The 20,794-nt window shown below is 55.0% G+C and overlaps 1 protein-coding gene across 1 annotated transcript; it reads left to right on the forward strand.

The window, feature by feature from the left end:
* Positions 1 to 5,286: 5,286 nt before the first annotated feature.
* Positions 5,287 to 6,129, forward strand: LOC135997602 (keratin-associated protein 10-5-like). The gene has a single exon (XM_065650306.1). The coding sequence runs from the start codon at positions 5,287 to 5,289 to the stop codon at positions 6,127 to 6,129; it is 843 nt and encodes a 280-aa protein (XP_065506378.1).
* The last annotated feature ends 14,665 nt before the right edge of the window (positions 6,130 to 20,794 follow it).

The raw sequence follows: 20,794 nt of genomic DNA on the forward strand, positions 1-20,794 counted from the left end.
GCTGCGTTCACAGGTTGGAGCACCCAGGGAAACACACCTTTGGGTGCTGCTGTCAAGTGGTCCCGAGGGATGCTGGCAGCCCCCAGGCCAGGCCTTGCGAGGGGCTGGAGGAGGGAAAGGTCATGATGCTTCAGGCAGCGGCACAGGGTGGCTCTGTCTACCCCCCTGCCTGCACCAGCATGGGGAACGGGAGCCTGGCCGCCCAAATTGGGACCTACGTCAGGTCAGGATACCCAACTTCATCCCCCTCACACCTCGGTGCCAGGACTAAGCCAAGCCACCTGTGTGCCCTACCAACGGGGGCTCCTGCAGGAGAGGCTGGGGTCCCCCCATTTTGTTTAGACCTGCCGTGTCCATATGACATGAAAACTGTGTCCCAAGGTGTCCTGCCTAAATATGCCAATGTCGCTGTGCTGGCAGCAGGAGACGTACCCTGCCCTGAGTGCTTTGCTGGGGGGGTCGATATGGCCATCACCTGCCAGTCAATCCCCCCAGGTTTTGGGGAACAGCCCGGAGGGTGTGGGGTCCTTGCTCTCTGCAGCCTAGAGGTGTCTGTAATGCAGGCACAGGGCAGGGAAATGAGTTTCCAAAATATTAGAAATTAAGAAAGGAGGAAAATTCACACTCTCAGCTGAACGATTCGGTTCTGCCAATGTCTGTCTGTCTAATTTTGCTTTCATGCCATTGCATTTCTTACCACCGTTCCACAAAATTTGAAACAAAAAAGTCATCCTGAGCTGAGGAAAGAAGCACTTGTGCTGTTGTTAATTTATAATTCCAATTTATTCCTTTCTTGTGAAAAGTTTTAGTTTTGAGGCAGAGTCATCTGATGGAGAAAAAAAGAGGATGGAAAAATCTCACTGCCTGGTCTCAGCTCGGAGCGTGTCCTGGTCCTGTCTCGGTATCGTGCCCGTCAGGAGATCCAGCCGTCAACCACGTGCAACAGAGCAATGATTGATAACTGTGTAATGACACTGACCCAGAAAACCACACCCGTAATCTTCCCCTGATGACGACTGCCCGCGTAAGTGGCATCAGAGTGGTTAAATGCCTCACCAGTCTTTAAAGTCATTAATTGACCCGGCTAAGATGAAATGGTGCTCCTGAGGGTGCTGGGGAGGGCTCTGCCGGAGCAGAGCGTGGTCATGACTCTGGGCCGCACTGCGGCCACCGGTCCCCTGCACGTCCTGTGGGCTCTGCCGGCGTCTCCATCTGCAGGTCACAGTTCCACAACGTGCTGTTTCCCATCTCCGTCACAGTCCCGTCGCCTTCCCCATCTCCCCATGATACTCCACCATTCCTGGGCGCAGAAACCTTTCCCTGGTGGCAGCCAGCCCACCTCTGATGGGTGACCCGTCCCACAGCCTGAAGGTCAGAGGCTGGGAACTAGAAAACAAGGGTTTTCCAAATGAGACCAAACAGTGGCCAAGAATTTTTCAATAAATGCTGAGAGCAGCTCTTTTCTCATTTATTACAAATGAACTAACTGTGTGCTGTGATCTGCACTGGGGTCGGTCTGTCTGTCTGCCTCTCTGTCTCCCATAGCCCTCCAACCAGGTTATCTATTTACCTATCTATTTACATGTATTTCTTTTCCCAGTGAATTATGTCAGGGAGGCAGTAAAGTGTTATGTATTTGCAAGCCCCATAATCTTTAAAAGCACAGTGATGCATGCTCCAGATGAGAAAAGAGCCTCCATCCAGTATGTTAATAGATAGCATTAGGGCAATAATGAAAAGCACTTGAGACAAGTAAGCCCCTATCAAAAGCTGAGTAATAGAGATGCACAGAATGAATCACAATGCACCTCCTCTGCAAAAGATATTAAGACGTCTGCTTTAGTGCAGGCTCTATTCACTCCAACAGCTGCTTCATTTCTCTGATTAAAATGGGAGTGGGGATAGCTTTTCCAGCCATTTCCCCTTTTATCCAGTACCTTACACACACGCACAGACTCGCACCCGCCGTGTGCACACAGCAGAGCCAGCACCGACGGACACAGACCGGACACGTACAGGACACACGCTCACCGCACTCAAGGACACGAGCTACATAGGCATATTCTTACACACAAATGCACACTGACACAGACATATGGGAACTACAGCGTCTCATATATATGCAGCTCCCAGACACAAACGGGCACCTTCAGACTTTCTGCTGTACGCGGTACACCCCGCCACGAACAGCACCCCGATGCACGTCACACACTGTGAGCACAGGGAGATGCACACGCGTCCCTGCTCGCCCAGTTCTCTGCCTCTCCCATCCCCACCGTGGGTCCTGCACTCCCACCCCAGCGCCTCCTGGGTTGCTCAGAGCCACCATGGGGATCTGGGCTGCAGAGACCCTCTGCCCCCACACGCTTATGTGTCCTGATGTGCAGCGAGCTGGGGAAGCCAGACAGGCTGGGGCTGCAGGAGATAAGGGTCAACCAGCCATGATGCAGGAGAACCTTGCTGGGAGATGAGACATCGGCCATGAACGGAGGTGTTGGCATCTCCAGGAGGGGATAAGCAGCCCCACGGTGGGACCACGCTGGAGATATGAGGTGCTGAATGCACAGAGGAGGGAGAAGCCCTGCTGCAATGCCTGCAAGGGCTTTCCAGTGTCCTGGATTGGATCCATGGCTTCAGCATCCACCAGCAAGAGTTTGATGCCATTGCTGAAGCTGGTGATGCCATTTGGGAGAGTCATTCCAAGACACACAGCTAAGTGTCAGGTTCTGCTCCAGGATCACCAGTGGGAAGGGGATAAACCCTTACCATGGGGAGGACAAGGTGCTCGTATAGTTCACAACCACCCTGGCAGTGCCAGCCCAGCCTTTGCCATGAGCACCACGGGCTCCAGAGCACAAAAAGGCAGGAGCCGAGGTGTGAGCCCCAGGTCGGCCTCGCTGCGGCTCCCTGCTGCTGCCAGCCCAGGCTCTGGCCGGGCTGCAGCTCTGCGGGCAAACCCTGATCTGTGTGAGACTCCACCTCCATGGCAAACAAGCTGGGGGTCTGGAAATTGGTGATGCTGATGGTCTTCCTGGAGTGTCCTGCACTCATAAGACCTGCCCTCCATCTTACTGCTCCCCCAGGCACAGCACAACACAGAGGAGCATCCTCAGATGCACGTTATTAACTACAGCAAACCCCTGGCTTGGACCCAGGGCAAGGCTGTAGCAAGAGCAGGAGACTGAGACGAATAGCAAGAATATGCAGCCTGTTAGTAGCTAACAGCCATAAACAGTTGGGATATTGTGCCTGCGATCAGCTTAGGCTCATTTCTATTTACCAAAGACACACGTGAGGGTAAATCGTTCTGCCCTGTCCACTGCGGGCTTCTCACACTTCCCCGCCAGCACGGGGAAAGGGTTGATGTTGCAAGAGCTTGGTCCATCCCAAGAATTCCCCATTCCTTGCGTTGTGCCGTGCACAGGGATGCATTGCTGGCCTGAGCTCTGCTGGCCCAGCCCTCCCCCCTGCTCAGGGATATTTCTTCCTCGGGACTTGGAAGCAGCAGCCAGGAAGAGCAGATGGATAGCGATGGTGACAAAAGTGCCCCTGGCTGCAGCAGGGAAAAGTTTTGGGGAGGCACAAGCACCCTGGCGAGGGGGGAGAGGGGCTTGAGGGCGACAGAAATGGTGAGAGCAGAGCTGTGTTCGGAATCCTGCACCCACCGTTTCTCCTGCTGCCCCCACCTCATCCCAGGCTGCTGCTGCTGGGCTTCTTCAAGACCTGTGCAACAAGCAGGAGAGAGGAAGCAACCGAGAAGAGCTGCCCTGATGACAAGCCCCAGAGGAATGCCATAACCAGGTGAGAAATAAAAGCGACACGACCAGTGCATCAGGCACAGAGCAAGCAAGAGCCGGGTGAGTCACGCAGCGCTGGCATCGTCTCTGAGCTGAGACAGGGCACGAGTGCTGCAATGGAGACAAACACGGCCACCAGCCCGGGCTCTGCGTGGCACTGTCACATCTCCACACCAGCTCTTCCTGCCCGCCCCATGCTTTTTGTGCTGGAGGGGGAGGCAGGTGGCCGAGAGCCTGGTTACCGCTGGCAAACAGCCTGTGCAGGCAGCACGGGACGCCCTGCCCTGGGAGCAGAGCTGCCGCGGCGTGGGGCTGCCAGGGAGGGCGGTGGCGATGGGAAAGGGCTGGGGCTGACCCCTCTGTGGGGCACCGCTGGGGCAGGACAGCTGGGTTCTCCTCCTTGCTCTGCTAGGGGGGTTTCAGGTGGTATGCAAAAGGATTTTCCCCATTTGTCAGCTTTTGCAGTTCCCAGGACGAGTGACTGCTGCGTGGCTGCACAAAAGCACATGAAGACCCTCCCTGGGGAGTCACCTGGGCAGGGACATGGTGAGTACATGTCCTGTGTGAAACAGAGTCCCTCAGATCTTGTGCATCACTATCACTGATGGCTACAGAGCAACATCTTGGAGACATCCCTAAGGCCTGAGGCTCAGCTCTGGAGGAAAATGCTCCAGGACTGGTTTCCCTGTTGACCTCAGTTTGGGAGTGTGAAGTCCCCCCGCAGTGCCGAGCAGCAGCGCTGGCACTGCCTCTCCAGTCCCTTGGTAGCCCAGTGTCTGTCGGCTGGTCCATGAGTGCCTCGGCATCAGCCATGACCAAGGTGGATGCAAGGCAGGTAAATTCTCGGGACATGGGCAGAGATCTGGCAGCTCATCAGAGGGCTGCAGCTAGAGAGCAAAACACAAGCAAAGTGTTTGACAGCCTGTTCCAAAACGGGTGCAGGGCATCAAACCTCCCTGCCTTCGCCTTTCTGATGTGTGCGCTACCAGCAACAAGCGCTCAGGCTGCCGAGCCCTTCGGCCATCTCAGGACTTGCCACCCGTCACAAAACCCTGGACACGCAGGGGAGGAGGCTGCTGTCTGCACTGGCACCTCCGAGCGTGTTGCCAGATGCCCAGGAAAAGGCAGCGAGGCCTCAGCGGGAGCTTCAGCACCGCGTCTGCTGCTGACTGCCGAAATTAACATCACTGACAAAAGGCATGATCCTGAAATTGCACCACCAAACAGATGGATTGCTGGAGTATGGGAGGCCTCGTAATGGAAAAGATGAGTAATTCAAGGAGAGAGCCTAGTGCCAGCTATCCAAGTGCTTGGCTGCTGTAGCAGCCTGGGAACCTGGAGTTCTGCCTGTCGCGGGGCTGAATTCCTCCAGCTCTCCAGCAAAACCTGCTGGGACGCTGCGAGTGGGTCCCCGCAAGCGATGCTGGCCCTGCTGAGCATGCAGCAGATACTGCACGGAGCGTGGTGCTGTGCCCCTATCCCCTGCCCCATGCCGCAGGGACCATCCCCAGCAGCAGCTGCGCAGAGCAGCAGGCAGTTGCCTGCATCCTGCCTGCGTCCTGCCTGTGTCCTGCCCGTGTCCTGCCTGCGTCCTGCCTGCGTCCTGCCTGCGTCCTGCCCGTGTCCTGCCTGCGTCCTGCTCGTGTCCTGCCTGCGTCCTGCCTGCGTCCTGCCTGCGTCCTGCCCGTGTCCTGCCTGCGTCCTGCTCGTGTCCTGCCTGCGTCCTGCCTGCGTCCTGCCTGCGTCCTGCCCGTGTCCTGCCCGCGTCCTGCCCGTGTCCTGCCCATGTCCTGCCCGTGTCCTGTCCACGTCCTGCCTGCGTCCTGCCCGTGTCCTGCCTGCGTCCTGCCTGTGTCCTGTCCGCGTCCTGCCTGCGTCCTGCCCGTGTCCTGTCCACGTCCTGCCTGCGTCCTGCCTGCATCCTGCCTGCGTCCTGCCCGTGTCCTGCCTGTGTCCTGTCCACGTCCTGCCTGCGTCCTGCCCGTGTCCTGCCTGCGTCCTGCCCGTGTCCTGCCTGTGTCCTGTCCACGTCCTGCCTGCGTCCTGCCCGTGTCCTGCCCGTGTCCTGCCTGCGTCCTGCCTGCATCCTGCCTGCGTCCTGCCTGTGTCCTGCCCGTGTCCTGCCCGTGTCCTGCCTGCGTCCTGCCCGTGTCCTGCCTGTGTCCTGTCCACGTCCTGCCTGCGTCCTGCCTGCATCCTGCCTGCGTCCTGCCCGTGTCCTGCCCGTGTCCTGCCTGCATCCTGCCTGCGTCCTGCCCGTGTCCTGCCCGTGTCCTGCCTGCGTCCTGCCTGCGTCCTGCCCGCGCTGTCCCGGGGAGGGCTGTCGTGCTGACGTGTGCTCCGTGGAGCAGCAACCACATACTTGGAGCGGTTGTGCTGCGAGGAGACAGTGCCTGTGCTCTCTCCATAACCCCTGCCATTTCCCTCTGCAGAACGCCAGGAATATGCAGAATATCCCGCTGGCTTTTGTCCAGCAGAGGAAAGGGAGGGTGTTAGGAGTGTCTTTGTGTCGATCCACTTTAAACACCCCAACGAGAGGCCTCCCAAAAACAACCCCCAGCCACCAGCTGGCTCTTTGAGCACCCAGTTCTGAGCAATATCCTCACGCTGAGACCTGTGGGAGCTGGCTCAGTCCTTTGCTATGAAGTGATTCACGAGAGGATCAGAGAAAGTGTGACTTTCTTCTGGCGCTGCACAGCGAGAGGGATGGAAACAGGGACAGGCACACCAGTCGTGCCGGGGTGCGGAGCGGGGTGAGGAGCACGGGGATCTGCCGGTACAGCCACGCCAATTGTACAGACATGGCAGAGAAATCCTAAGTCCCTGCTAAAACAAGCAGGGCTTAACCCCCTGCCTCCACCACAGCTCACCCTGGCTTGTCATTACACTCGAGATAATGTATTTTTTTTTTCTTTTTTTAAGCCCAAGCAGACTGAAATAACACATTTTTCAGATCTATGAGTGTTGCCGCGTGAATGTGACACAGCATGTTTATACCGGACACCTGAAACTAATGTGGACAAGTAAGTTTGCTGGGTTTTCAGCAGAACATTTAGACTGTCCGTGTTGCCCAGCCCTGGATGTCCCTGGGGTCAGCATCTCCTCCCATCTGGCCGAGTGTTGCGTCTCATGGGGTTGTCAGGACCCTGCAGCCCCTGAGGCCAATGTCGCTGCGCTGGGGGTGACCCTGCAGCAAACGCTGTTTGGCCCATGCCCTGCACAGCCCTCCCTGCAAGTCCCATCTGACACGCTGGCGGAGAGTTCAGATGGTTCAATATTTAGGCTTGGCTGGTTTATCCTTTTAAAGCTCCTGGGAAAAAAAAAAAAAAAAAAAAAAAAAAGGCAAGAAAGCGAGGCAGGCATAAATCAGTCACTAGTGTAAGGCCCCTTATCTCAGAACAACGCCTTGCAGCCCATAATGGCTCGTACATCCTCGGACCATCCGTCATGCCGCAGGGATGGCTGCGGTTCCCCGTGCTTTGCTGCCTGCACCGCAGCTGCTCTCTGCTGCGCTCAGCCCGCCGTGCTGGGGGGTCGGGGGTGCTTTGGGCTCCTGTTTCAGGGCGCAGGGCCCCCGTGCTCCTTCCTCCCGTGTGTGAGCACATGCCCAGCTGCTGATGGTGGGGGCAAGTCGTGCCATGGGACAGCAGAAAGCAGCCACGGGGAGAGGAGCTGAGTGTGACCACGTGTGGCCCAGGTGTCGAGAGAGCACCCTGGGGCTGGCAGGGGCAGGAAAGGACCCGGGGCAACGCTCCTGGCACCTCGACATGTCACCGCGCCTCCGTCCACAGACGGTGAGGGGACAGGGACCAAAGCTGCTCTCCCACCCACCTCTGCAACGGAAAGGTAATAGCGTGTGTGTACCAGAGAGCGAAGACGAGACCTGTATGTTTAAACTGGCAAGTTCTGTGTTTGTCATCGAGCTGTAAAATGATACCCTAACAGATGAGGACAGGAACTTCTTGGAAGGCTTGAGCACAGACAGCAGGAGTGGGGGAATAGCATTTTGCTTTATTTCTTTACATGCAATCCAAGGTTTTGTTTTTTTTTTTTTTCTCGCAGCGTTATATTTTTCTATCCAAAAATGGTGATGAGACTGCCAGCTCTCAGGGGTAGGAACTGCCGTTCAGTTCGAGGGCTTGTGCAGTGCCTGACACAACAGGGTCCGAGCCTCTAGCTGGGATGCAGTTAAATGCACAAATAATAAACACTGGGCTTGTGAGGTAATGAAAAAGCAAAACAGCAACTGGAAGCATTGAGAATACGTGTATCGGCATGCGTACAGGCGTTATCGAAGAGCTTTCATCCGAAATGAACTCCGAACACCAGCTATTTCCAGCTGACTAGGTGCATGGCGACGCAGAAGACATTACAGCCATGCAGATGATCCTGAGCAGCAGGCTTTTTTTGTGCTGCATTGTAGGAGAACACGTGCTTAAACTAGCAGCCAGTTCCTGTTTATCACTAGAATATAGTATTACCTATTTCAGTGGGTGGATAATTTTAGGTGAATGAGAAAACGCTGCTTTTCTTTGGGTTAATGCCATGTGCTGGTTGAGATTGTGCTCACCACAGTAACTTCTATCAGGTGCTGCGTGGTAGGAAGACAGCCGCTTAACTTGGCGAGTTCTCCCCCGTTTATTTATCACTCAGGGGTGGAACCTTATTTGGCTGGATACGGATCTCGTGCGAGGTTACGATGCGGGAGGGGGATGAGTATGGCACAAAGCAAATGTCGACTTTCTTTCCTGCGATGCTGTGACTGTCAGGAGATGGAGTGCCTGGAGTGATGAGATGCTTGTGAGCTACTGCTGTTATTAAGTGTGTTCTTTTTTAGCTTAAATTAGGGGAAAATCCTTAACAAAATCCTTAACAAAACCAGAAAGGTTTATTCTCCAGTCCTTCTGTGAGATGCCAGCCAGCATCTAAGCTGCGTTTCAGCTCTTGATTTATCTTGAGGCATCACAAATGTCTGAACAACAAGGGTATCCCCAGGAGGGTATCAAGGAGAGATGGACTTGGGCTCTGGGGACTGACCCAGCACGGTCCCTGCCCACCTTGCAGACTCGTCTTCAACCCCTGGCCCCACCAGACAGGCATGGACGTGCTGGTCTCACTGGCTGCCCCAGATCTCACAGATGGCGTCTTAGAAGGGTCTCTGTGCTCCAGGACCGGCCGCAGGCTGTGGGAGGCAACCCTGAACTTCCGACCCGCTGGGCTCTCCACAAAACCACATGTTGGTCCAGTCAAGGTGGCTTCCAGGTTCCTGGTTGATGGAGAACCACTTGCACAGCTCAGAAGCGTGGCAGGAATGAGGGGATGGGGCCATCAACTCCCCATCCCGCTTCTCACCCTCCCTTCATAGCTCATCAGGGCAGCCCTGAGGGACTGAGATAAACGGAGCATTAGAAGCAGGGATGGGAAGCAGTGAGGTCCCAGCTCTGAGCTGTGGTCTGGGTGCTTAAAACCCCTGACACAGCTGGGCTGGGAGCCAGGGCATCATGTGCTGCCCTTGTCCTGCTCAGCCCAGGGCAGCCCAGGGGGTCAGCAGAGGACACACTCACCAGGGTCCTGCTCCGGCACTCACAGACCAGCAGTCGCCTTCAGATACTGATGCAGAGTTTCAAATCCCAGCGTTTGCAAAGCCTCCGGGCAACTTAAAAGGCACAATTAAAAATGTGTCATTGAGAGCAGCAGCACGCCGCGAACAAACCGCAGGGCAGGGCCACAAAAACCCGGTTCCAGCATCCCCGCTGCCTGGGGCGCTGCATCTCCCTGCCGAGCGCGCGTGGGGGCCGTGGCGCTGGCCGGGGGTCCCCCCGCGGGTGTGCGTGCACGTGTGTGTGCGAGTGGACACGCCGGGGGGGGTCTGTGCCTTGGCACACGTGCACGTGTGAGACGGCGTGTCCCCTCCGCCGTGCCGAGGTGAGGGACTTCTAAGGATATCGCTGCACTTCAGCACAGAGCTCTGTGGGCTAACCGAAAACAGATGTATAAAAATAAACAGAAATACTAGAGATGTGATTACCAAGGAAACGCATTTACATAGAGGAAAACGTCCAAAATGACTGTCATTTACTTCCTTTATTTATTCGCATTTATGGAAATGCTCCCACCCAGGGATCTGGGCTCGGTCATGCTCAAATCACATGAAACGGAGCCCACTGGACCACATCACCCACCACCCACCACCCTTACCTCGCTCCACCCCTCTCTGATGCGGCTTGGCATATGCAGTGCTGAAACAGAAACCACCTTCCTTCGTTTCCCATGTCTGGGTACAGAGATTCCCCATCAGACTTCCTGGGACCCCCCCCAAGAAGGATTTTCTGGGCTCCAGGCGGCCACAGGGGAATCAGGCACTGAGAGCTGTTGGGTGAAGCAATGGGGACATTATTGGGGCGAGGACATGGGGGGATTTCTCAGTCCAGTTGCCAACAGAGAACCTGAAGTGGGGAGATAGAGGCTGAGGCAAATCGAAAGAGAAGCATTTTAACTTGCAAGAAATGGAAATCAGAAGAGTGAATTTGGGTCATGCCAAAGCATTCGTTCTACAGGAAATGAAATGTTTTACAAGCCTTTCCTTTTCTCCCTTTTTTCCCCCCTTTTATTCCTTCTTTTGGGAGGCTTTTACAATAAAAAAAAGTTTCATTTATAAAATGCAGAAAGAAAATGTTCTAGCTGTCCTTTTTTTCCTGCAGTTCTGCACTGAACGCAGCCCTCACACTCAGCTTCAGTCCGACCAAAATGGCATTTGGGGCTCATTTACCAGCCATCAGCAACAAAAAAACTGCGCTATTTTGGCTGGGATTCTCTCAGGCTATAATCTCCGATCCTTTCCCAATATCCACAAGAGCCCAGGCACTGAACAGCAACATGAGGGTCTGGCATTAAGACAAGACCCACTCGGTGGATGAGTCAGCTCCACCCTGGCCCCCAGAAAGCCCGTGGAGATGCTGGGGTGCAGTGAGCTGAGCAAACCTCGAGGTTCGTGATGTTCTGGGAATGACTGCAGAGAAGATTGGTTTGAAGAGAAGGTTTGTGCCGGTTTGGGGGAGGTATATCTTTGTTCGTGGTGCAGCTTTGCCTCGTGCAGGGACACACACGATGTCGTCAGCTGCTGGCCTCAACTCTGGAGATGCTCCAGGGAAAGCAGGGAGAGGTGCAGCTCTGGCAGGACTGGCCCAGCTCTGGACAGGGAACCAGTGACCTGCAGAGCATCCGCGTTTACCATATGCAGTAAAAGACACGGAGGTCCCGGAGCTGCTCCGCTATTGCTAAAGGGAACATTTGGCGCCATGGACTTTTTGTTGCTGATGAACTGGTCCGCGTTGGGTCCATCAAATCTGCCGCTGGTGGCGTGGTGATCCTGCAGGACTGAGGGATGGTGCTGCGGTCCCCAGCCACAGATGAAGCCAGGCGACGGGTGCTGAGTCAGCAGTGCCCACTGCGTCACCCACGCCAGCCTCCCGCGGCAAAGGGCAGCTGCAAGGTGACACAGTTTGCTGCTCTGTTCTTGCGCTGCCTCTGCCGGGTAATTAGAGCCGACAGGGCGTGTGCAGAGTTACTGAGTAATTGCCCACGCACCTAAGGTGTGGTGGAAGTGGGGAGGTGAAGCAAAATCTTCCGCCTGACCTAGATGCAGAGGTGCTGCCCAGCAGCAGCGGGATGAGGAGGTGAAGAGGAGGAAGCGAAGGATGCAAAGCTTCAGTGGGCGCAGCACGAGCCCAGCCTTCCCCCAGGCGCTCTGGAGAAGGGACTGAAGCAACCCCAAATCATGCTAGAAGGGCAAAGCAGAGCGGTTCCCAGAGCAAGCCATGGAGCCGGGCACGAGCATCTCCACGCACACGGGGAGCCGGGGGCTGGCGCGGTGACACACTCCATCTGAGTCAGCCCTGTGATGCTGTCACACGAGGGCTGTATTAGCAGGAGCCTCACGTGTCGGACAAGGAGGGTAAATGCTCCGCTGGCTGCCCGTGGTTGTGCCCACATGTTCAGTCGATCAGGTTAACTGGCTCATTTGCCGAGAGGTAGGGTGCCAAACGCTAATGGCTTTGGACAAGCAGCCTGTGCGATGCTTTGCTCCCCAGCCCTTCCGGGGCTGCCGCAGGTGCTGCTGAGCTGGTCTGGCTCCGGGCAGAGGGGCTGGGGCATTGCTGCCAGGAAACATGCCACGAAACATGCCGGGAAATGTGCCAGGAAACGTGCCAGCAAGCCAGGGCTTCTGCAGCCATTGACTCGACAGAGCAGTGCAGTCTCCATGGTACAGGGAGACCGGCCTTGTTACATTGCCCAAAGGAGCTGGGGTGGGCCACTGAGTCCAGTTCACAACCTTGGCAATCTACTGGAGAATAGAGGTTAGGGCCAAGATACTCCTTTCCTCCCTTCCAACATCTTCTTGAGCCCACCTCTGATACCTACAGAAAGTCTGGTGGCTGCAGCATCCCCCAGAGCAGGGATGTCCCAGCATCAGCAAGGGCGAAATTCTCACGGCCAAGAGGAAAGTGAAGCCCAGGGATTGTTCCGTCTTCACCTTGAACCTGCAAGTTACTGTCACCAGACAAGTGCCACCAGTGCACCAGCACCAAGCAGGCCAGTTCTCACCTCCAGTCTTGGCAACCTCATCACGCAGCAGAAGCAAACATCCCCGCATCCACGCGGGCAGCCCCCCGCATGTGTTTCTCTCTTGCCTACAGAAACCAAAGGTCTCCTGCCTCTAGGTTTTCCTTACATCGACCCTTCCCACTTGTGTTCCACCTTTCCTGGCCTCAGTTTCCCTCCACTCCCAGCCTTGCCGTTTTCTGCCTGCTCTCTGGCTGTGCAGGGCTCAGGGCACATCCACGGGGGGACCTGGAGCCGTCCCCTCCAGCCCCCTCCCCTCGCAGGGACGTAGGCTCCAGGCAGCACTGGCCATTTGTCTGTACTCACCTTCACTGGCCAGGCAGCCTCGTTATCTGATTTGCTTCATTTCTCAGTGTCTGCGCGTCAACATCCAGACCTTGGGTAACAACCAATTCGTGTCATGTCCACCCCAGTCCGTTTAAGAGACACCAAACCAAGCCATGGCAGGTCAATCTCAGGATATTGTCAGGACAAAATTCTTTTTTTTCACTTGTTAGCAAAACAAATTCTAAACTCACCTCTCCTGTTTCTGACTGGTACACCAATCTGACTGTGATCAAGGATATCTGAGGCACTTGTTCTCCTCTCTGTGCCCTGGAAGATAAGTTCTCCCATATCCACAGTTCCCAGGATTACTCATTCCTCCTGGATGAAGCCTTCTAATTCTTCCATTTTATTGCTCGTGTTCCTGGCATCCAGACAGAAATATTAGAACTGTTTCTGCCTGGTCTTATCTGAGCTCTCAGCCGAGGAGGTGCCGTCCGTTTGCTGGCTGGAGGGCCTGCCTGACGTCAGCGTTTGGCAAGGGAGGTCTCTCCCGCTCCTTGCTGCTCTCTGCTCTTCCTTTCTTGGTTGCCCAGCTCCTAGTGACATGGTCACCCTCCTGCTTCATGTGTATTCCAGGCAGGGTGCAACCAAGGCCAAGAAAGGAAACACTCACTGAGACAGTCCCATCCGCAGGGAGCATCGCTACTTATCTTTCTTCCTCCTGATAACCTGCTTTTAATATTATCCACTGCAGACTCATCCTTTGCAAGTTCTTTATCCACTTTCATTCTGTGATCCCATCTTCTGTAGGTTAGCTAATAATTTCCCATGGGTGCTTTATCCGATAGTGGTTTAAATCGAGGCAGACGCAATGCAACGCGCTGCCTTTGTGCAGAAAAGCCATGGCCTGCTTAGTTGCTGACAAACTACCTTCAGAGAACCCATGTTGCATTTTATTTCATCTTCCCCACCTTGGCCTAGACACATGAAAGCAGGAACCCGTCCACCGCTTGTCCCTGCTGGAGAGTCCCCACTTCTTCGTCTGCTCTGTCTTCTCTGCATGTCCTCTGTCATTTCAACCTCTGTTTCTTGGTTGACACTATTATCTCTTTTCTGTCTTCTTTTAGGACTAGATGCTATTTTCTCTTTCATGGCCAACCTTCTGTTTCTCCTCCCTGAGTTCTGGTGCACCAAACCGAGGTCTCTGCTCCATTTTCTGCTCTACCTGCCTCCTCCTTCTGCCTTGGGTTTCTAACCCTGGTTCTAAGGACATCAATCCCTGTTCAGACTTCTCTTCAGATCTTTTCACACAGCAGGTATCTGCAGTTCTTCAGTTTTCTTATGGTTCCTCCTTCCTTCTTTTGTTTTAAATTGCCCATTTCACTCCACCACTGTATCCAGCTGTTTCTGTACTTTTGGGTCTCTTTTCCACGATGCTCTATGGACGCAGCCCCACTTTACTTGCAAGCACTGGGAAGACGAGGTGCTGGGCAGCTCTGGGATCAGAATAAGGATATTATTTTCTAGCTTAAATCAGCCTCATCCCATATACCTCACCTTTGTTCTTCCTGTTCTGCATGGCTGGAAGTGAGAGGGGAATCAAGCCATGCAGTACCTACAGCAAAGGCTACATCACTCTGACCCTTTGCCACAAGCAGCCCACTTAGAAAAGAAAGAAACTGCAGGACACATTCAGCCACACAACAGCTGGGATACTGAAGTATAAGATATCCATCCTGTTAAAAAGCTTGAAGATAAAAATCCTCGTCTAGCTGCATTGTTGTTTCCAGGAACATCTTCAAGATGCTTTGATTTTTCATGTCTTATATCCTCGTTATACAAAAGCAACAGAACAGCTCTCCACAGAAGCACCATTAGCTACTTAACACATCATGGTCAGAAAGAATAAAACCTGGTTTTATGTCTATTCTTTGGGCCCGGCTCATCCAGCTATGCAGAGATACACCAAAATCCAAGGAATACACCACCTCTGTAACCACTTCCACAGAAGGGGCCATTGTGAGATGATTTTATCAGTCAGGACCATCACAATCGCTTGTGAATTTCACCTGATTTCATCCTTCTCTTGAGCAAAACAGAACACATGAAGTGCAGGCTCCAAGCTCGTTACAGACAAGAGTTCAGCAAAGCTGCTCTGCTGAGCCACCCAGACATACAACAGTGTAATTTGTTTTGGGAGATAACCACAAGAAACCCCATCCACAAGCCAGATTCCATCGGCTGAAGGATTTGTTCACTATAGAAAAGTCCATCAAACTCAAGATAAGCCAGATGCAGACATCAGACCCCACAATACAGCGCAAACCATTCAGTGTTTCCCTGCAGTTGTTCATGTTGCCATTTTTCTGCTCTTTGCCTCCTGGCCCCTGGGCTGCTTTCTAAAAAAGTTCCGCAGTGGAACCAGCCAAAGTTGAGAATTTCCAAGAGACGTGAAAATAGCAGAATGTAAATTTTGTGGAGGCTTGAAATTTCAAGTGATTTACCGGTGTCAAACCCGTAAAATCAATTTGGCAGGTGTTTGCTGGTTAAAATTAGTTTTAACTGAAAGCTGGAGGCATTATTGCGGGTGTCTTTGAGCATTGTTTTGGATGCACGAGGCGTAAGCATGACTGTGTGCACATAGCGCATGTATGCACGTTGTGAAGCGTAATTCTTCTTGTGTGCCTTGTAACGCTTTTTGTGCACGCTCAGAGATCTCTGCGGACTGAAGCCGTGTGGCTGGTTACCGCAAAACTGTGTTTGCAGAGGTTTTCTGGCATTAGAAAATCCCTGCCGTGCCATGGTCCCGGGGTGGTCGGTGTGTGGCCAGCAGGTGACAGGGGCAGGTCCCTGTCCCGGGGCAGCGTCAGTGCCCGCAGATTTGCTCCCAGCCGGGATGGTGGCGTTTGAAGAGCAGCAAGGGCGAGGGAGGTGTAATGAGCTCGTGGCATATAAAGGCAAATGGGTTCTGCCCACCCTGGCCGAGGCAACACGGGTCTGTGCTGCTTCCCCGCAGCACAGCTGCCCTTCCAGCAGACCTGACTGCATGCGGGATGGAATTACTCTGCGTTCCTCCTGTCCCAGACGTGGTTAGCTGCCCCTCCTGCTCCTGGTTTTCTCAGGCGTTTTGCTTGCTGGGTTAAGGCTCCATTCAGCATTTGGGCTTCTCCAGGGGGGCGGAAAATATCTGTGAGAGGATGGAGGGTGGTATCCTCGGGGCAGAGCTGCATGATGCAACCCTACATCTTCAGGCGAGAGGGCCTGACCCTGCCCTTGCACAGCCAGCCGGGAGGGCACCATCTCCCTGATCCAACCTTCGTGAACTGAGAAGGGTCAGGCTGCAGCTGCCTGCCTTGCCCTTTCCTCAAGAGGAGATGCCATTTCGTGACAGTCCTGCTGTCGCCAGGGAGCTGCCGCACAGCGCTGCCTGCTCATCCTGCTGTCTCTTGGAAAACTGCCACATCCCAGTGACCCCAGTATATCCCACCTGCCTGCAGAGTCCTGCTGTCTCACTGCCCAGTGCTCTCCACCCCAAGCCGGGGCTCCCACACTGCGCCTCATCCTCCCAGGAGGCACCAGTGAAATCCGGTGTACAACCCCCTATTCACTCCAATATCCCAGTCTGCCCCACCAGTGACACGGTGGGATCTCAGGATGCCCGAAGCTCCACGCTGCACCACACGGGATCCCACTATACCATCATATGCAGCAGTGCCAGCAGAGTTCTCTTCTTGCCTCTGCAATTCCCTCCCCTGCCCACACCTCTCACCCAGCTGTCTGTCCTGGGATGGCATCTTCCCATCAGCAGGTCACCAGGCAGGGACTGTGCCTGACGCTGCTTGTGGCTGGTGTCTTGGGGTTTTCCAGGATTTTTGCTCCCGCAGGCCACTCTCATGCTGGCTAAGGCTCTCCAGACCCCTGAGTAACCCGCACTCTCCTTTGCTCCACATCTCCAGCCTGGACATCCGCTCTCCATCCACTCCTCTCCAAACAAGCATCCCTGCCCAGCTCCCCATCCTGCTGGGGCTCCTCTCCTGCCTGGGACGTCACCCAGTTCCCCTGACAGGACCCGTTCCCAAATGCTTCCTGGGGATCAGAAGCTGCTCCAGGACCCCAGGCCCATGGAGAGGGGTCGGCAGAGCAAGATGTGCCCAGGTCCAGGGGCTCTGTGCTGGCTCTTCGACAAGCAGTGGCAGGGCTGGACCAGCATCACTCAGGACCTCCCTCCAGGGTCAGCAACAAGTCTGAAGGGCGGTGCAGGAAGCCCTTTATCTCCCCTTTGAAAATTAAAGAAGAAGCAGAAAGGGTTTGGTTTTCATTAATATTTTTCTTCAAAAGTTTTCTGGCTTTCCTTCCCTTCCCCGTCTTCTGCCAATATTTCTTCGAGGGGGCGGGCGAGCGAGGAGCAGGGAACGTCTGGCAGGTTTTTGTTTTCAATTCTCACAAACCGATTTTGTTGTGTGTGGCTTTTTCTCTTTCTGGAAATTCGCTACAGGCAGACACTTCCTGCAGAAATCATCATTTTCAAAGCAAAACTATCTTGCAACCGTATCTTGTCCCTTTCAGTTTGCCCCGGGTCTGCAAAAACCCTGGGCTGGGCTGATTGCTGTTGCCGGCCCTGCCATGTCCCAGCCACCAGCAGTGAGCACACCGAGCCGCCCCACCAGCCCTGCCTGTGCCCTGCCTGTGCCTCCTGCCCACCACACCCCCTCCCCTGCCGCCCCATCGCTCTGGGGAGCTCAGGCTGGGCTTGCCCGGCTCCCATGAAGTCAGAGACACAGAGGGAAGCTCCAAGGGTGATGGATTTTTTGGGGGGTTTGGCCAAGAGGTGGGTCATCAAACGCAGCATCCTGGGGCAGAGATGCCTTGCCATGGCAGAAGGCCACTCCAGATGTTTTACCAGCTGTTCGCCTCTGGTTTTCTCCCTGCTCGCAGTGGCACCGCTGCCTCCGCAGTGCTCTCGAGGACGGGCAGAGATGTCTGCAGCCGGGAGGAGTCGGGGCATCTGCCGCTTGCAGACCCAGCGTCAGTTTTGGCCTCTCCCAGTCTGGGTCCCCAGTGCGCCCCACACCATGTGCCAACAGCACTGGTCAAACATTGGCCCCGCGCTTCCTTAGACAAAGTTCTCCAGTCCTGGAGTCTGTGCGAGCAGGGGAGTAGCCAGGAATGTGAGGTTAAATAATTCATTCCTCATAAATCTTTCCTAGAAACATTTTTTTTTCTTCCCAGGGAGACACATTACCACCTCACACACGGAAACCTGACCAGGAATTATAAGAGCAGGTTTCTGCAGCGTCCAACGGGGCAGGGAGAAGGGAAAGAAGGGAAGGAATAAAATATAGATTCTTGAACTCAGACCTGGGAAGCGGCAAAGCATCAATCTTGTTAAAGGACTAGTGTGGACTCTCCAGCCAGCCCACTTCATCCTGAGCCCTGACAGGCCCCGATGATTTGTGCCTGCTCAGCAGAGGAGAAGTCCCATAACTCACCCGCCGAGACGGCGTGGGATGGAGGCGCGACCCGGCAGCGGGACCGACTCCCCGCAGCCCCGGGGCTCCCGCACACCCACCACCCCCGCAGCCCCCGGCACGGACGGGGGGTCCGTCCCCATCCCAGACCTCCAGGCTGGCACAAAAGCCATGTTTTGCTCCAAGATTGATGGGGCTTGAGGTGTTTTTAGCCGTTGCAGAGTCCAGGTTATAAGGGGGGGCTGAAATTCCTGGCTTGTCCCGATTTACTGAGCATCCCTATGCTGCTCGCCTGGAAAACATCCGTCCCCCACTTTGCAAGCCAGAAGGATTCCTCTTTACACCCAGCCCTCGCTGAACGGGAGGAATCCTGCCATCGCTTCTGACGGGGGCAGGTCGAGCCCGCAGGGCTCTGCGGAGATGTGCTGAGCATGGTTATCACCTCCGAGATGGACGGTACCGCTGCTCTGAGCCCTGCCCGCAGGCACCGCCACTGAATCGTTGATTAGTGCAGAATCCTGAGCAAGGAGAGGAAATTCTCCCTGGAGCCCTGCCAGGCCAAGTCCGCATCCAAAAATACATCCTGCCATCCTGCTCGGAGCCCAAAGGTTTTTGGAAAGGAGGCTGCAGCTGCTTTGCATGCAAAAAATAATAGCAGCCCTGAGATCCCCGCATCCTCGTGAACAGTGCTGGAGTCACTTTCAAATCACAGCATTTATTCCAAAAGAGAGATGGGGAGAAGAAAAAGAAAAAAGACACACATGCACCACCATGGATCTGGCAGGCAAACACAGCTCCAGGGCTTCTGTTTGCCCATCACAGGAAGATTTACTAGGGGAAAAATATAGGCTGATTAATTATGCAGCCGGTTTGGTCCATTATATCATAAAACCCAGCTGTGTAGGACAACCTTGGAGATGCTACCTCTCCAGCATTATCTCAGCCCGGAACCAGGCGCCGGGAGCCAGAAGCAGCCGTCTCGGCACTGAATCCTCGCTACCACGCGGAGCGATAGCATCTTCCGAAACCCACCTTTTCCATTTGAGATTAGGAGTGCAGTGAACTTTGATATTGTACCACCGCTAATTTCAATGGGCAGGCCCCTCGCCGGTGTCACCGGAGGCCTCGGGTTCATTCAGAGAGCTGCGGCAGCTCGCGAGGGGAGGAGGGAAAACAGCCAAAGACTCTCCTTGAATATTAATGAAGCATCAAAGCTTTTAGCTGCATGGCCGTGTCTGAGCGCGACTGCTCTCCAGGGCTCTGCTATGCTTGGCACAATAAAGCCTTGGTAATTATTTCCAATAACTAATTTAGATTATCATTAGCCCCACATTGGAGGCACAGAGAATGCTGCCCTTTCAAACACTTGAACCACTGAGCCTCAAAAATAAAACGTTCGCTCTCTGCAAAGAGATCTTTGCCAGCTCTAATAAATTAGAATATATTTGTGTGCGTTAGCGCCTGTGGTGGCTCAGGATAATGAGAGCAGGTTGTGTCTGGGAACGGAGGAGAAGGCGGCACCTCCTCTGCCCCGCCGCCTCCCCCGCTCCACGCTGTGCACATTCCTTCGGGCCCCAATTTGTCCCCATTATCCTCCCGCACCCCCCAACCTCAAATCACCCAGGCCTGGCAGCCGACCCTGTCACAGCCACTAATAACCCATAAATCATTCCGTGCCTTAAAAGACAATTTCTGTGTGGCGTTAACAGCCTCCTGTGCCGCAGCCCTCGCTGCCAGCCCTGCACCGGGGGGCTCTGCACCCCAGGGGGATGCTCTGCCCCGACCCTGCTCCCCGCCACAGCCGGGGACTGCGGCAGCTCTGCCCAGCCCTCCCTGCCCTGCCCGGGCAGAGCTCCCCAGCTGCTCGTGCTGCCACCGCCTCCAGCCCTGCAAACACCAGGGGGTCCCCAGCACTCCGATCCCCAGCACCACGGGGCTCCTCCAGCCACCGTCAGGCTCACAGAGTCATCATTTTGGTTGGAAGGGACCCTCACGATCATCGAGTCCAACCGTTAATCCACCCCTGGCACTAACCCATGTCCCCGAGAACCTCATCTCGGCTCATGGGGCAGCCTGTGCTGCCCACTCACTCGCTGCCACACACTCCAGGTCCGTGGAGCACCCCCCAGGCAGAGGGATGTCCCGGGGAGGGGGTGGGAATGCGCACACCCGCACCCCACAGCCGCCAGCTGACGCCCCGCTTGTCCCAAGCAACAAGCGAAAGGACAAGAGGAAGCAGCTGCAAGTTGCACCGGGGGAGGTTTAGATCCGATATTAGCAAACTTTGCTTCCCAGAGAGGGTTGTCGGGCATTGGAACAGGCTGCCCAGGGCAGTGCTGGAGTCACCATCCCTGGAGGGGTTGGACAGATGCAGAGATGAGGTTCTCAGGGACATGGGGCAGTGTCAGGGGTGGGTTAACAGTTGGACTCGATGATCTTGAGGTTCTCTTTCAACCAAAATGATTCTATGAATCTTGGATTCTTCAAGACGAAGGCGAAACTCTCGGTGCCCCCCAGCCCAGAGCTGGCCCTGCACACGCTGCCTGTAACTCCTGCCTCTGCCACCGCAGGGGCCTGGAGACCTGGGGTGAATCACTCCAGCTTTCGCAGCCTCCGTTTCATCAACCGTGTCATTAGGCT

The sequence above is a fragment of the Caloenas nicobarica genome, chromosome 23, assembly GCF_036013445.1.
Source record: "Caloenas nicobarica isolate bCalNic1 chromosome 23, bCalNic1.hap1, whole genome shotgun sequence".
Classification (NCBI taxonomy): Eukaryota; Metazoa; Chordata; class Aves; order Columbiformes; family Columbidae; genus Caloenas; species Caloenas nicobarica.

What these genes read in the sequence shown, in the direction of transcription:
- LOC135997602 (XM_065650306.1), top strand. Translation starts at nt 5,287, where the DNA reads ATGCCGCAGGGACCATCCCCAGCAGCAGCTGCGCAGAGCAGCAGGCAG.